Source organism: Cucumis melo, unplaced genomic scaffold, assembly GCF_025177605.1.
Source record: "Cucumis melo cultivar AY unplaced genomic scaffold, USDA_Cmelo_AY_1.0 utg001087l, whole genome shotgun sequence".
In the NCBI taxonomy this organism is placed as follows: Eukaryota; Viridiplantae; Streptophyta; class Magnoliopsida; order Cucurbitales; family Cucurbitaceae; genus Cucumis; species Cucumis melo.
Genome location: NW_026124392.1, coordinates 1 through 15,564, shown reverse-complemented (window position 1 = coordinate 15,564; position 15,564 = coordinate 1). Strand labels below are relative to the sequence as shown.

General features: G+C 44.1%; 2 protein-coding genes across 2 annotated transcripts; one reads left to right on the top strand and one right to left on the bottom strand.

Moving 5' to 3' along the window:
* Positions 1–1,929: 1,929 nt before the first annotated feature.
* LOC103493404 (uncharacterized) lies at positions 1,930–3,087 on the top strand. The gene is given in 4 exon segments (XM_051080802.1): positions 1,930–2,487; positions 2,596–2,675; positions 2,753–2,789; positions 2,792–3,087. Coding segments are annotated over 4 exon segments (570 nt in total). The 5' UTR covers positions 1,930–2,330.
* A 1,322-nt stretch (positions 3,088–4,409) lies between these two features.
* LOC127146914 (NADH-ubiquinone oxidoreductase chain 1) lies at positions 4,410–8,031 on the bottom strand. Its single transcript, XM_051080801.1, has one exon. The coding sequence runs from the start codon at positions 5,227–5,229 to the stop codon at positions 4,930–4,932; it is 300 nt and encodes a 99-aa protein (XP_050936758.1). The 5' UTR covers positions 5,230–8,031; the 3' UTR covers positions 4,410–4,929.
* Positions 8,032–15,564: the final 7,533 nt, after the last annotated feature.

Sequence of the window (15,564 nt, the reverse complement as noted above, 5' to 3'; positions counted from 1 at the left end):
CTCTACGAAAAAAATATAGGAGAGGAGCGAAGCCACTCGACTGAGGTTAGGAAGGAGAGGGAGCGAAGGTACTCGTAGTTTTCAATATAGGAGAGGAGCGAAGCCACTCGACTGAGGTTAGGAAGGAGAGGAGCGAAGCAGCTCGACTGATAAGGTTCAGAGCGGTTAGGAGCAAAGAATTTGCGAGAATCCTTATCAAAGAATGAGAAAATTCTTTTCGAATTCCACTAACCCGTCAAAGCCCTCAATCAAAAAGAAAGTCACTAGAATGAAACTAAAGCGGACGTTCCAGATGATAAAAGGCGAACTTTCAGTCGCTTCGATCATTCTTTGAGCCTCGTCCGAACCCCTCCGCTAGGAGCAAAGAATTTGCGAAAAAACCACTAAAAGGAGAGGCTCAAAGAAAAGTTCATATGTCCTTATCAATGAGACTGATCGATGAAGATCCATAAAGAAATAGGAAGCTTTCATTCTCTTCTTATTAGTCTCGGAACCTTGTCTCGACCAAAGGGGAAGAGGAATTATCTGTTTCCGAGGGAGAGGTCTTATTCCGGCATTGAATAAAAAGAAAAAGACGGAGTCATGAGATCTTGTTCCATTGAATCAGTCTTCTTTCATTCATAAGGGAAAGAGGGGCGAATATGCTCTCCCGTTGTCAGAGTCTTTGGCTTATCCATGAAAGAGAGAATTCTCACTTCTTTTTCTTATTCATTCAAGATCTCATACTCAATTGAGTTACTCATTCAAGAAGATCCGCAACATCTATCAAAAAGCCTTGACCCGATCCCGATCCAAGTCCGGATAGACTGATGACGAAGTACGGGATAGACTCATCAAAAGAAAAAGGAAGAAAGATCAAGCCTAGAGAAAAGACAAGAACAAGATAAGGATGCCTTGGAAAGCTGCTGATAACCTTCCACTCTTGGTCGATCCTATAGATCATTCCCTTTTCTATGAAAGAGAGAGAGATGCCTCTGACTCTCCTCTTTTGACTTCTTCCGCATCCTAAACGGGGAGATCTGCCCTCTCGTCTGCCTACGATATACGATACTGGAAGGCGTACTGGGAGCCTCATAGTAGGCGCATATACGGTTCTCGTTCTTGATCAACGGAGATTATTGGAAATCGAGTTTCAAGCCTTATTACGATCGAGCTGACCTATCTACTTATCTAGCAACTTTTCCTGCAAGAACGAGAGCTGAAAGAGAAAGAACGATTTCAACCACAGCGACTGGAACAACTAAAGCAAGAGGTAGGGACCCAACTCAATCATCATAGTTCGCCGCGCTTGGTCTCTGCTCCGATCCCGCGCCTCGTTCTTGACTCGGCTCTTCCACTGACAGGATAGAATCCTCTTGATCCTAGGCTTGATCTTTCTTCTCCGTCCTCCGGACTGACGGCTTTCCTTCTCCTAGGCTTTTCTTGGATAGGCTTGGAATTTCTTCCACTTTCACTTTCCTACTATTTCAGCTTTCAGAACGAAAAAGACAGCTTATTCTAAGCCTCCAGCTCGAACTCAAAGATAGGGGAGGCTCAAAGAATTTGAGAGTGGCTCGACCTACTAAAGAGGGAGAGAAAGAGGAATCAAGGTGCGAAGGAGCGAGACCCTTGCATTGAGGTTATCAGAATCTAGAGTGAGGTTACGAAAGAGAGAGAGAGAGAACTTCAAGAGTCAACAGTGCTCTTTCAGTTTCATGATCCTTGAGAGGTCTTCTCTTCTTTACTTGTTCTTTCGTTGAAAAAAAAGAAACTGATTAGTTAGGAAGGATCGGGCCCACGTAGCGGTATCTCCACCAGGATGATCCGTGGGGAAGAAGTCAAATCAGTACTCCCCACTCCGCGGTCACAGCTCCCAATAGCATCTGATGACGAAGGGGAAACTCAGGCCTCAGGGGGCCAGGCCAAACTAGGTTCTATGGGGATCCGCTGTCTTGAAGCTGAAATCGACGAAAGGTGCGAAGCCTTAGAGGAAAGAGAAGATCATCAGAGCTTTATAAACGACGACGATTCATATCTTTCCTTACTTGAGCACTTTCGCAGTTTCAAGCTGATGAACCACTTTCATAGACTTCTATTCAGATGAAAAGCGGTCCGCTGCTTTGACTTTTTCTTTTTCCAACTACTGTGACGACGAAAGAAAGCAAAGAAACTCAGCTTCTTGCAGGTCCCAATAAGCAGGTAACCCACTCCGCGGTCTACTCGTCTTGGAAAGCCTCATCAGTTCAAGAAAGATTCAATCAATTTCAATCAATGCGAGTCCCACCAGGAAGGAATATTCTGAGGCGGGCAAGGAAGGAAGAGGCGGGATATGTCGTCAGTCTAGACTGAGAATGAGTTCAGAAAATTCCCTCTTATGCGCCTTCCTTCTTCGAACCTTTTGGTATGTATTGCCCCCTAACTATAGATCAGATCCACCAGACGAGAAAGTCAATTCCGCACTGCTGCTCCGTCGTCGGACTTATCCACCAAGGGAAGGGATTCCTTTCATTTCTGTGGATTGCGTTGGAGGAAATCTACCAAAGCTAGGCAGATAGATAGACTCCTTCCCCGCTGCTAAGGGAGAGCAAGAAAAAAAAGCAAATTCTTGTTTTTGACGCCCCCTTTCTTTTGGGTATGCAGGTACTCAAAGTCCTCTCACTACCAACCAGAAGACATCATCTGGCTGGGTCTTGCCGGTATCAACAACAAGAAAAAAAAAGAAGCAAATGGAAACAGCAACTAACTATGGCTCTTGGCCCAGACAAGGCCCTAGGCTACGGGGAGATCGGAGCAAGAGGGAAGGCCTAGACGAATTCTTCCTGGGCAGCTGTAAGTAGATCGAGAGGTCGTTCCGCCCCTTGTCCCCGAATAAGGGTAATATGTTCTCATAAAAGGTTGCTCCAATCTGACCTAGCTGGCGAGCGATCCCAGTTCGCAGCAGAGAACAAGACAGGAAGCGAGCCTACCTTTGTTCGCTTCTTCTCCACCAAGCACGGAAGTTTCAGGATAACTGTAGGTCGGTGGCTACCTAAGGAAACTCCGATTCGATCCGCCCCCCGGCTGGGAGGCATCTACCTCATCCCGATCACAAGGAGAGGTTCACCATGATGGGGGGTACTTCTTTTTCCCTTCCGGAAAGAATGAAATGCATAGGGGACCATCCTTTTGTTGCGGCATGCTCCTGAGATTTACGGATTCGCAGGGGGCCTCAGGCCCTACTTAGTTGACTGACAATGACAAAGGCTTACGAAACTAAGTAGGACCTTTTGAATTGAATCTTAAGTAGTGCGAAGCTGCTTTGCTCCTCTCAAGAAAGAAGACAAAGATCGAATTCAGATCTCTTTCTTCTGATCTCTAGCGTAGTGGGCTGCCTCTTTCAAGTCAAGAGAGTCAAGCTGCTTTCCTCCTTTTCAGTAGGGGAGCGAAAGGTTAGACCTTAGAAAGTCAACGAACAGCGGTTCTTCTATGTAGGTATGGCCTTCCCCCTTGACTTGACTCTCCTAACCTCGAGCTAATTCGTAACCTTTGCTACGCGTAGTAGAATGAAGGCGTAGCACCGACGCTCTCTTATCTATTAGCCTAAGCGTCTTCGCTAACTCGCTCGCCTACTATACCCTACTATACAATACATTGAGAGGGTAGGCTAGGCTAACTCAGCCGCTGACTTCTCAAAATCTAGGGCTAAGTAGCGCCTTTTCCTTTAGGTCCAAGGTAGCGTTGACAAAGAAGAAGAGAGGGTTAAAAGACAGCGATCTAGCAATAGAAATATATATAGGCCAGCAAGCGATCCCACGTAGCGGTACGAATCGAAAGATCTCTTTTTTATGACTTCCACTTCTCAAATCAAATTCCTCTGAAACTCATCTGGAGTAGCTTAATCTTAGTCTAGTTCCATCTTTGACTTAGCCCTTATCAATGAGACAATATTAGTGGAATGAACAAGTCCGGAGGACCTCGATCATTCTTTGAGCCTCCTCCTTGAATCTTGGACTCCTTTCAGTCGAGCCCTCAGTCCTTTTCACATTCTTTGAGCCCTCCGTTAGGATCAAAGAGGTCTGGAGGATCAAAGAATTTGAGAAGAATGATCGAAGCGACTGAATAGGTTCATATTCCATTTCATGACTCATCTGGAGTAGCTTAATTAGTCTCATATTCGTTCGTGAATTCCACTCGCAAATTCTTTGGTCCTAACCCTTGTTTTTGAGCCGAAGGACTTGTTTATATCCATATTCATCTGTGGATCAAAGAGGTTCCAGAGGACTAATATATATGGAAGAAGACTATACTCCTCCTCCTTTTAGTTTTTTAGTGGCATTAATTTGAATATGGATTTCTCTCATTCTTTGATAAGGAATTCGCTTCGCCCCTCTCCTTATCAGTCGAGTTATTGAATAATGCACTCCTGAAAATAAAAATAGTTCAGGGATCAGGACTTCGCTTGAAAATTCTTTGAACCGGTCCGTGCTAGCTTAATTACGAGTTATTTCATAACCTACGGACGGACCTTGAATCCATATTCATCTGATAAGGATCAAAGGAGCGGTTAGGAGTTGAATGAAAGCGAAAGTCCTTATCCTTCAAATTCAATGAAAAGGAGTGCAAGGAAAGAAATCCATATTAACCTAGGCAAGGAGCAAAGAATTTGCGGACCCCTCCAAAACAAAGGTCCTCAATGAGAGGATTTCTGACTCGTCCTACGTAGCTTAATTAGTGAATATTGAGACGAGACTGAATCAATGAATAAAGTCAAAGAATTTGCGACTAAGAGCCTAGGCTTTCGTACTTATTTTAGGTTCCTTGCCAGGGCCCTATTGATGAATGAAAGAAAGGGTTTCTGAGCCCTAGCCCTGTAAGCCCACACCTGTGTAGAGTAGATCGTTCAACACCTGCGGCACAAACCCATTTTTGACCTATTGGTCCTAGTATCATAGGCGACCGAACGGCCGCCCCCTAATTACTAGACCAACCCGCTATAATAATTCCATAAACACCTAGCGAAGATATGGCAAACAAATAAAGTAGCCCTATGTTCGGATCTGACAATACAATACCATAATCAAAAGGTACAACGGCCCGAGCGACCAGACTTAACATAAATGTAGCCACTGGAGCCATTCTAAAAAGGGAGAAATTAGCACTACTTGGTGAAAGAGGTTCTTTTATCATCAATTTCAAACCATCTGCTAGAGGTTGTAACAATCCGAACGATCCCACTACATCAGGACCCTTTCGACGTTGCACAAAAGCCATTACTTTACGTTCAGCTAGCACTAAAAAGGCTACTCCTAGTAGAAGTGGTAGAATTATTCCAAGTATTTCAGCTGGGACTGCTATGTACGTTTTCGATTTTCTATTCACTGACGATCTGGCCTGGTCGACCCAATCATGATATTAATGGATCGGACCTTTTCTCGAACCGGATCCCGAGAGGTCCAAGATCGAATCCTCTATCTGAAACTCTACTGAGAATGGAAGCTTAGCCCGCCTCACTTGCTTTCTTTACTGCATAAGGGCATAAACTCAGTCAACGGATTTCCCTCTAACTAGCGGCTGAGAGTAAGCAAGCTACCTTCATGAAATTGTGGTTGAGTCAGAAGAATCAAGGTCTTTGATGATTGAAAAGACTATTTCAATAGTCTGCGAAGACAGAAAAGAAGATAGAGATGTATGAAAGAGAAGATAAGAACTTGATAAACCAAATAAACAAAGAAACCTATCCGCCTCAAATTCTTCTCCACAAATTCTTTGGGCCTCAGTAGCTTAATTATGAGTGGAATGAAAAGCTCAAATTCTTCGATCATTCTTTGACTTTATTCATTGATTCAGTCGAGACCTCCTCTCCTTTCAGTCGAGCCTCTGGACTCGTTTGAGTGTCCTTATCTAATGAGACCTGTGGATAAACAAGGGTTCGGACGGTTTTGACGGAGAAGCAAAGAAGACACGCAGCAAGTCGAGCTCCTTTCGTCTTCCGATAATAGAAAAGCACTCAACCTTCTACCTACGTCTTCCTTTAAGCCCTTTTAGTAGGTTAAGACTGAGAAGGAGCTCTTTCTTTGCACTCCGCGAAGCTCATAAGAAGAAAGATCAATGAACATCCATAAATCAAGAGTGAGGAAGATAGAGAGAAAGAGTCAGACCTATACGAACTCTAGTCCACTCATTCACGATCAGAAAGTCAAGAAAAGAGAGCTCATTAACGAGAATGAAAGAAGACAGGCGATTGGCCTTACCATGATCGATCTCTCATGAGGCATACTCCGCGACTTAATGAACAAGAGCTGCCACTGCCTCTGGGAGAACAGCCTTTTGATCGATCGATCCGACGATAGGCTTTCGTACTGATTTTAGGTTCTGCCGTAGGCTCGGTAAAAAGCTTAGCGAAAGGTCTTCCTCGCGCCTTCGCTGATCTTCTTGGTACGGAATTGCCTTTGTCTGAGTTTTGGGGTTCTTTGTGCCTTTGGAGACAAATTCAGGTTTTTCCATAAAGAAATAGGCTCAAAGAATGATCGAGGAGCGAAAGGGGCTCGACTGAAAGGAGAGGAGCGAAAGGGGCTCGACTGAAAGGAGAGGAGCGAAAGGGGCTCGACTGAAAGGAGAGGAGCGAAAGGGGCTCGCATTAAGCTACGGAGGCGCAAAGAATTATAGAGGGCTCGACTGCGAAATGAAAGACGTTCGGACAGAGGTCACACACCGATCCGGCGTATCTTAAGCATATGTGCACCTGCACTTTTCTTACTTAACAAGTTGGCTAAACTAAACCTCAAATAAATACGAAAGAAAGCCTATCTTCCTTTATTGAAAAGCAAATAAATACGAAAGAAGAATCGCTTTCGGTAAGTAGGTTTAGTAGGTTCTGACTTGAAGTAGGGTTGGAGAAGGAGCTTTGACTTTATTCAATGACTTGTGAGACAGCCTTTGAGATTTTCTCTATTTTCCTTGGAAGCTCCCTACTCGAAGTACGGATGAGGCTACTACGGATCTCAGATCCTCTCCTGAAACCACTTCTGCTACCGATGGAAGATAAGCTAGAACCGCGGAGTGGGCTGAATTCATATTCGAGGAGTTTTCTACCCTTTTAGACCAGATCCAATTAGTCTAATGGGGATCGTTGGTAACTCATATTCATTCAGCCTCCTTCGGAGCTTTCGGTGCTCGACTGAGAGGAGAGGACTAATTAAGCTACGTAGAACCAAAAACGTGGAATATACTCAAAAGGAGGGAAGAACTCGACTCCCACGGGGCCGTTCGAAGAAAGTCGACTGATAAGGAGACAAAAGAAAAGGAGCGCTTAGGAGTTTCAAGCGTAGTCACTAAAAGGAAGAAACTCGACAACTAGACTTCCAGGACCAGGTAGATTGGCTCGACTTAAGAGGGGAGAACGACTGGTGACCTGATCTGGATTTACCGCGTAGTGGGTTTCGTAACTACCCTTCCTTCATTCTCGTATAATCAGGTTCAGTGGAGAACTCTCATCTATTATCTGAAAAGTGGCTTTTCACGAAGAATCATGGGATAAACTAGGCTTTTGATTACAATGAAAAGAAGAAGCTCTATTTGTGCGAACATGAAAGCGAAGAAGACTCACTTCTACCGCCTAAGTCAGCGTAAACACCGGCTTATGGTGCATCCTCTACTTCTGCCCTCTCTCTCTAATTCCTGCAGCAGAAAGGGAGACTGAAAGAGTGGCTCGTCGAGAAGCGTCTGAGTTTTCTCTGACCGGCCTTGACCTCGTCCATGGGGCTAGCCTCTGATCTCCTTTCATAGGCTATCAATCCTAAAGGCTTGTCGGCCAAGTGGCGTCTAGCTAATCTCGCTAATCAGGTAAGTACAAGTAAACCCTATCATAAATACTAGAAGCAAGGGTCAAGCTGCTTTTCGCTCCTTTCAACCCGTGGATCCCCCCTATCTCTCGTAAGGACCCTCTCGCGTGCCATATTGATCTTGGTACTTGGATTGAGATATCTCGCCCTTCTTTATCCCCGGAAATGTGGGGTGATTAGGCTTGAGATTTGCCTTGGCCTGTAGATCTCATTTACGATCGATTTCATTCAAGAACCACGCTCTGTAGGATTTGAACCTGCGACATCGGGTTTTGGAGACCCGCGTTCTACCGAACTGAACTAAGAGCGCTTTCAAATACGAAGACCTTTACTGCGTAGTGGGATCGAGCGCAATTACAGTCGTTCTCACCTAGAAAGCATATTAGCTGACGGGGCGTCCTATTGAGGCTAGGGCGCGTCCAACCCCAACCTTCAACTTCTGAAACCCATGCACCTAAAATGCCTTCTTTCTTAGGGAGAATGTGAAATTGAGTAGGGGTAAAGTAGTCAAATCGAGAAAGAATATATATATATAAAGTAGAGACTTGAAAGCCAAAAACGAAGGGAATTCAGACACAAAGAAATAAGCAAGCGAGACAGGCCCGCGAAAGGGAGACTCTTTCTTGAATTACTTGATGAAAGAAGGGAAAAGCTTAAACAAGTGCAACCGCCTCTTCGGGAAGAACTAATCAGCCACTAATTTAGCATTCCTGGAGCAAGAAGGGTGAAAGAACAGAGCCCCCTTCCCTAATGGAAAAAGATTGAGGTCCTCCTTTCTCTAGATACGACCCGTGATTTAGGCGATCGTTCGCGATCCGATGCTGTAAAGAAATGACTGAATTTCTCCTTTCTCACACACAAGGGCAATTCTGTACCGCGGAGTAGTTACACTAAAAAGACAGACAGCCTTTCAGCCTGAGAACCTACGCCCCAAATTTCAGGCGAAGTTTTTGGAAGTCATCTCTTTCTGCTCGAAGAGATCTCGAGGGGTTGGTCTTGGAGTTGCTTTATAAGCAATTAGATTGAGATTGTAGAATGAATGAGAACGAGTAGGATCAAATCAAATACGGATTTTTGAAGAAAGAAGTAAAGAGCTCGTGCACAAGATTCTTAGTCGGCTCATAGACGAGAAACTGAACACCAAGAAGAAACTCCCCAGGCGCGAGGCATCATCGTATAATAGAACTCCCCAACAAAGAAGAGGTTCTCGTGGAATGTGTTCTTGGTTCTCACCTTTTCTCTTCTTGGTTCTGTCTTCTTGGTTCTACCCTTTGTTCTGCCCTTTGTGTATTTGTTCCGATCATCTGAAATTGTTTTCCTAGGGAAATCTCTCTTTGAGTCAGGGCCTATACGGAACGCAACTTTTCAAGTCAAATGCCTGATTTTTCACTCAATTATCGTTATATAAGCAAAGTGGCATAAATCGCTATTTTGGCATAAAAAGGCAATTATATGGAACTTGAGTCCTTCTTTCTTTTCAAAGTCAGAGCTATCCAAAAAAAAAACAAGGGTGCAGATGTGCAAAGATCTATGGCCCACGTAGCGGTCCGGAGGACTCCCAGAAAGAAGAAGAAGGAGCGGGAGGCCCAAAGAATATTGCTCGAGAAGTCCCACTATTTAAGAATAGCCATATTGACAAAGAATATTGAGAATTTGAGTCCTTTTTCTTTTTATTCCTTTCAATGAAAACCGCCCATCCAAGCAAAGGGAGAGGTTCAAAGAATATTTCATCCATATCCTATCTTTTTCGAGTCCTACTCTCTTGGGACGGATTCCGCTTTCCAAGTCTGCCTCTGACAAAAGAAAGACCAAAGATCCTCAGATAGAACTCCTACTTCTTTTCTTTGCTTTTTCTAAGCGGTTCGCTTTCCGATTCCTTTGCTCGAGCTCCTTCCTTCTTCCCTTCCTCTTTGAGTTACTCTTTTTCTTAAGAGTGAAAGGGACCTATTTCTTCTGATAATGGAATGATTACGATACGGGGGGAACTTAGTTTTCTCCGAGTAAAGGTGCAAAGAATATTGAAGTTCATTGATCACTGGAAGTCTGACTCTTGAAGTTACCTTGAGTACTTATCTTTATCTCTCTCAGTCTCTTACACAGCCTCTGACCTCTACGTCCCCGGTGCGTAGGGCCGATCCCCGTGTGCCCCACTCCGCGGGAAGACCAGAAAGTTTGTCTTAAGCATGACGTAGGTTTTTGTCTTGTTTAGGAATTTGGTGTCCTTTCTGCCTATCCGTACCAGAGAGCTGCTCCGAACCCAAGTCTGACTCTTACCCGTCCGAAGGACTATCCATACTAAGCTGATCCCGGTCCGTGCTAGTTTAATTCCCTCCCACTCTCCCTACTATCATCATTGACTTATTCTAATAGTACTTCTTTCTTCTTTCTCTTTAGATATGACGAAAGTCTTATTCCAAAAAGGCCCGCTTTTCTAGGCTGAAGGGCTGGCCTTGCTGCCGAGACAGACTTCTACCCATAAACCCGTAATATAGTGTTGAAGACGATCGTATGATACAGCTAGTAGAAACCTCAAATCAATACTAAAATAGTCCGACTCAAATACTGATCGCCATTCTGTTTTCGTTGAAGCTAATATGGATAATATGGATAGTCCTTCGGACGACTAGAAAGGTGAAAAGAAGATTTTCTCTCAAATTCTCTAATGGATAGTCCTTCGGACCGGTAGGAGCAAAGAATTTGCGAAAGAGCGAAAGCGGCTCGCCAAATAGAAAAAGAAAAGCTCCAGATGAGTTGACGGCTCGACTGTAAGGAGAGGAGCGAAAGCTAGGTTAATACGGATAGTCCGGAGGACGGGGGAGAGGAGCAAAAATAGTAAGGAGTCTGAAGTCCAGAGGCAAGAAAAGAAAGGCAGGGATCTTGTGAGAAGGACTTTATCAAGCTGAACTTCTTTTCTCTTGTTCAAGCAAAAGCTTAGATTGTGAATGAACTCATATAATATCGTTGATGATAGAATCTCCAAACAAAGCAAACTCACTCACGAAAAGTGGACATCAGAAAGTGGAAGAGGGACTCAGTTGCTCGCCCAATGGCCTGGTATCCTTATGTTTAGGTTGTCCCATCCCTTTCTCTTGCACCAGTCGCAGTGGTTGAAACAAGAGTTGTTGAACTAGATTTCGTTCTTGTATCCTCCCCGCTTTCTCTTTCATCTGGGAACGACGAAGATAACGAAGGCACATCATGAGAAAGATCGGAGGGGAATGTTCCAAGGAGGCGGCTATTCACTCTCTCTATTCCCAACTTTCAAAAGAAGGTATTGACTTTGAAGAAAGCCTAGGATGAAAACCGTCCATGAAGGAGCGCCCGCCGTGCAAGAAGAAGACAGATCGGAAGTTAGCAGCTCCTCCTCACACAGAGGTGGGCGGCAGTTCGACCAGCTGTGGCTCTTGCTTGTCTTGTCTCTGTGGCAGAAGTAGTTCTTTCTTTTCTTCTACATGTAGTAGAAAGAGTGTCGGAACTAGTCATTCAATGGTCGGCGATTATGAGATTCTTCATAGAATGTATGAACGATCAATGAACAAGGGAAGACATCTTTCGCCCCGTAAATGAGCCCTTTTGCCTCTCGCCCACGGATGAAACCCAAAGAGACAAGGCCTTTGATTGTACATCTTTGACGCAAGGAGCAAAGAATTTGCGAAGGACTCTCTCCACTAACAAGAAAAAAAGAGCGAATATCATTCATAAGAAAAGCAAGGCGGAGTAGGATAAGCTAGTCCGGACCTTATGAAATAACTCGACTGAATCAATGAGAATAAAGTCAAAGACTTTGAGAAGAATTTGAGAAAGACTTATCCTTAAAAGGAGTGGAACTCAGTGAATAAAGGGTGAAAATCAGATTGAAGAACAAAGGCCTTAATAGAAAGTAGAAAACACGAGCCGTTGTGTTAGTCTTCTCTCTTTCATCGACTTTCATCTTATATATTAGCCGACTGATTTATGGAAGCTCTTCTCTATCGATAGTCGGACGTAGTATAGTAGGACTTCCATTGACCTTTTATGGAGATAATATCAAACCTTTGTCAAAAATCTGTCTTTTCTTTTCTTGGACTTGTGCTATGAACAAGGTCTTCTGGAGGCATCAAAATGCAATTTTTTCTGAACTTGATCCCCTCCGGAGTACTCAAAAGAGGAAAGCCTATCTTTAGATATTATGTCCACTGAAACTTCCGCCTCAATGGATCTGGCTTTCCTTGATTTTTTCTTGAGGGCTTTTGACCCTTTGGCTTTCTTCTTTAGGCTTTGTTCTCGCTTCCGAATCAGGCAGGTGTCGAGCTTACGATTGAGCGCCGGTTCTCCTCGGCTAAATCCTTCTCGTGAACTCAGTAAAGATGAATAAGAGTTTTTCCTATTCTTTCATCATATCAAACCTTTCCATATGAAAAAGGCATAGTCGTAGACCCAAGACTAACTGGAGAGACGGATTCCTAGATAAGATCTCAGACTCTAACTGAACCTGTAAACTGAAAGACTGAAGACCTGACTCAACGACGACGGCTAGCCCGAGAACGCCCTGCTTCCGAATTCTTCTTTTTAGTTCCATATTATATTAATAGAATGAGACTCTTTATTATGCTATATAGAAATTTTTGAATATACTTCGTTTTCGTAGATTCTTTCTTTTCAGTCTCAGCGAATTGGGGACCTTCGCGGGGATCCCACGTAGCGGGATGGCATGTGAGGCCTCTTGAGTTCTTCACTCAACCACGGGGAGGAGGAATCCCGCCCCTACCTCGTCAATGGGCCACCGCGTAGTGGGTCTTTCTAGTCTTTTCCCTCTTTGGAACGGAACCGGGCACGAAAAAGTAGGTCTTTCATGTCGGGAAATGGAAGAATGTCAAATCCAATCCCTATTTAGTAACTAAAAAGAAGAAAGGAAAATCAAGCCTAGACTCCATATGCCGTAGGTTTCTTGGACGAAGATTAAGCTACTCCAGTTGACCTTTGAGTTCCATCTTTTCTTTAGTGGATAAAAGAGGTCCGACCTATCCACTGAAAGTAGCGGAGTAGTCTTGTCCTCTTTTTCTTCCTTTACCATATATTCCGCGGAGTGGGGCTTTCTCTAGTAGGTTTAGATAGGCTTTCCTTCCGTCCTTCTAATAGGGGAAGGACTCTGATTTGCGCTCCCCTCTGTAGGTTTATTGGGAGCTCTTCCTTTAAGTAGGTTAAGTAGGTCTTCCTTTCGTCTTTCTATCTTCCCCACGTAGCGGCTTTCTTTAGTAGGTTCAGAAAGAATAAGATAAGAAAGTCATAACCCTTTGTTCATTGATTGCCGTAAGTTCCTTTAAGTAGGTTCTTTATTCCCTTTTCCGTTTTTGTAGTTCTTTGCCTCGGAGTAGGAGCCAAATCAGAGGTTTTGGACTGCTTAGTTGGATCGGTCTTCAAGGGTGCAGCTATCCCAATGGGGGGAAGGGTATTGAACGAGGTATTTTGAACTCAACTACTGAGTTTCGGGGCAGGTTATCAGCTGCTTTCCTGTATGAGTAGGATTATTCGTTCTTACTAATCTAAGTCAAAGCGAGACCGATTTGCCGATCTTGAAAGAGAAGTCCATCCCTTGCCCCATCCTCACCTTCTCCTTCTTTAAGAACAGAACTTGAGGTCAACTCCTTCTCAACTCCTACTCCGCCTTGTGCTTTAAGAACAGTCTTAGCAAAGGTCGTCGGCGTCAAAGTTGCTTGGATGCAATCTCGTGATCTTTCATTTCGACTGATGAGAGTTCCGCTTAGAAAGAATTGTCAGAACCGAACCTAGGCAGGAAGGGAAGAAGAGAGCTAATAGTGCTCTTGGGAGTCCTTGTGCTTTTCTGTGGCAATGATAATAGCCACGCACCGGTCCGTGCTAGCTTAATTAGTCGAGAAATTTCCGTTGGCGAAACCTCTTTCCTTTCGTCTTTATGGATTTCTGCGTGAGAGAGATAGTAGAAACCTGCGTCAATTCTTGTTCATTTCCTTGTGATTTGAACTACTCAAATTCTTTGAGCCTCAACTATTAGAAAAAGGTTCCTTCCTTATAAGAGAAAGGAGAAAGGCCTACGGAAAGTCCTAGTGGTAGGAAAGGCTAGGTCCTTAGGTGATCCGAGGTTCCAGCTCTAGCTCTTCTTTCCGGAAATGTCTTTCTCTAAGATTCACTCTTTTAGTTAGAGTATGATCTAACTACTGTATGAGGAAGGATCCTAACTACTGTAAAAGAGCTCTCTCGTCAACTCAATGAACAAGGGCTTGATCTTTCATTGAGGCCTCGGACTTAGATTTTGGACCGCTCCGGCTCCGTAGGAGCAGTCTGATCTTCTTCTTCTTTTCTTCTTGTCTTCGTCTTCTTTTTATGAAAGGATAGAAAACCACTGAAACTTTGATAGGCTTTCCTCTTATAGCCTTTCTTTTGTTGGATAGGCTTGGAATTTCTTCCACTTTCTCTCTGTCTTTTTCTTCCTCCTTAACAGAGGTAGAGATTCAAGAAAGTGTGAATCAAGGTGCTCAGCAAGGAAATTGTAGAAGATCAGAAGCGAGACCTCAATGAACAAGGTCAGAGGTTTCCCACAGAGATTGACGGCTTCAAACTTCCGCTAACCCACCAGGCATTCTTGATGACCCTACCTAGGGCTTCGCCGATTTTCATAAAAAGTAGAAGTTCAAGAAGAAGACAAGGAAAGAATTTCATTCTCATTCCGAAAAGTAGAAGGATTCCAAAGACTTACTAAAAGTCAAAAAGAGGCCGAGACCCGGACAGAGGCGTCCTGTCCACGAATTAGCTCTTCTGAGGACGGGACCCAGAGTCACCCGTCCTCGTCTTCTTTTCTACTAGTTTTCTTATAGAACTGGGTTTCTAGTCTTTTGTCCTGAATTCACCCGAAGGGAATAAGACGGAAAAGGAGGAGTAGGTTGAAGTCAACTTTCTTTCTATCTTTTCTTTCTCTTTATATTTGCGAGAGAGATTTCATTCTCTTCTTTGTGGTCACTAAACCCATATTCTTCTTAATTGCCCCTCGAAGAATTCCCTACCTCACCAACTAGACGACCAATTAAGGATCGATCACGCGCACACGGTCTGGTCGGACAAGTGCAAAGGAGATTCATTCGTCGGAAGACTCCGCTCATTAAGTAAGTCCAAGCGGACAAATCGACTTCTACCCTTGTTCCTTCTACACCGCGTAGTGGGGTAGTTTATTCGGCTTCAGAAGTTGAGGAGGAAGGCTCAACCTACGGGAAGAGGCGCGATAGCGAAGCGACTGGAAAGGCGAGATGGAAGGAGACCTACGGGAGAGTTGTAGCAGTTGAGATCCAAGGCTCTCAGAAATTGAGTCGAGTGAGGCGCGAAGCGACTGTTAAGGAGAGAGGCGAAGGTACTCGTAGTTTCAGAGTCAAGGGGGAAGATCAAGGGATCAAGCAGAAGTAGTCCCAAAAGAGGAGTAGGACTAGATTCAGAATGGAGCTCCCACCCATGAGAAAAGAGTCCTTAAAAGTAGGGGAATTATGACAATAAGAGTGAGAATCGAGTCAATAACAATGGAAAGAGTTCTGACTTTCGGATGCTAACAAGAAGAGTCTCTTTCGTATTTTCCCCGGACTCTGAACAAAGATGAAAAGGAGTCGAAAGAAGAATGCTACTTATTTCTTTTTCAGTCATTATCTTATCCGTGGGGGTCGAGCAGGTTCCGAAGGAAGAGAGAGGTAGTAAATAAAGGAGGAAGATGAGAGATCTAATTGATAAAGGACTGAGATTTGTCTCTTCAACTTATTCAGAGAAGATG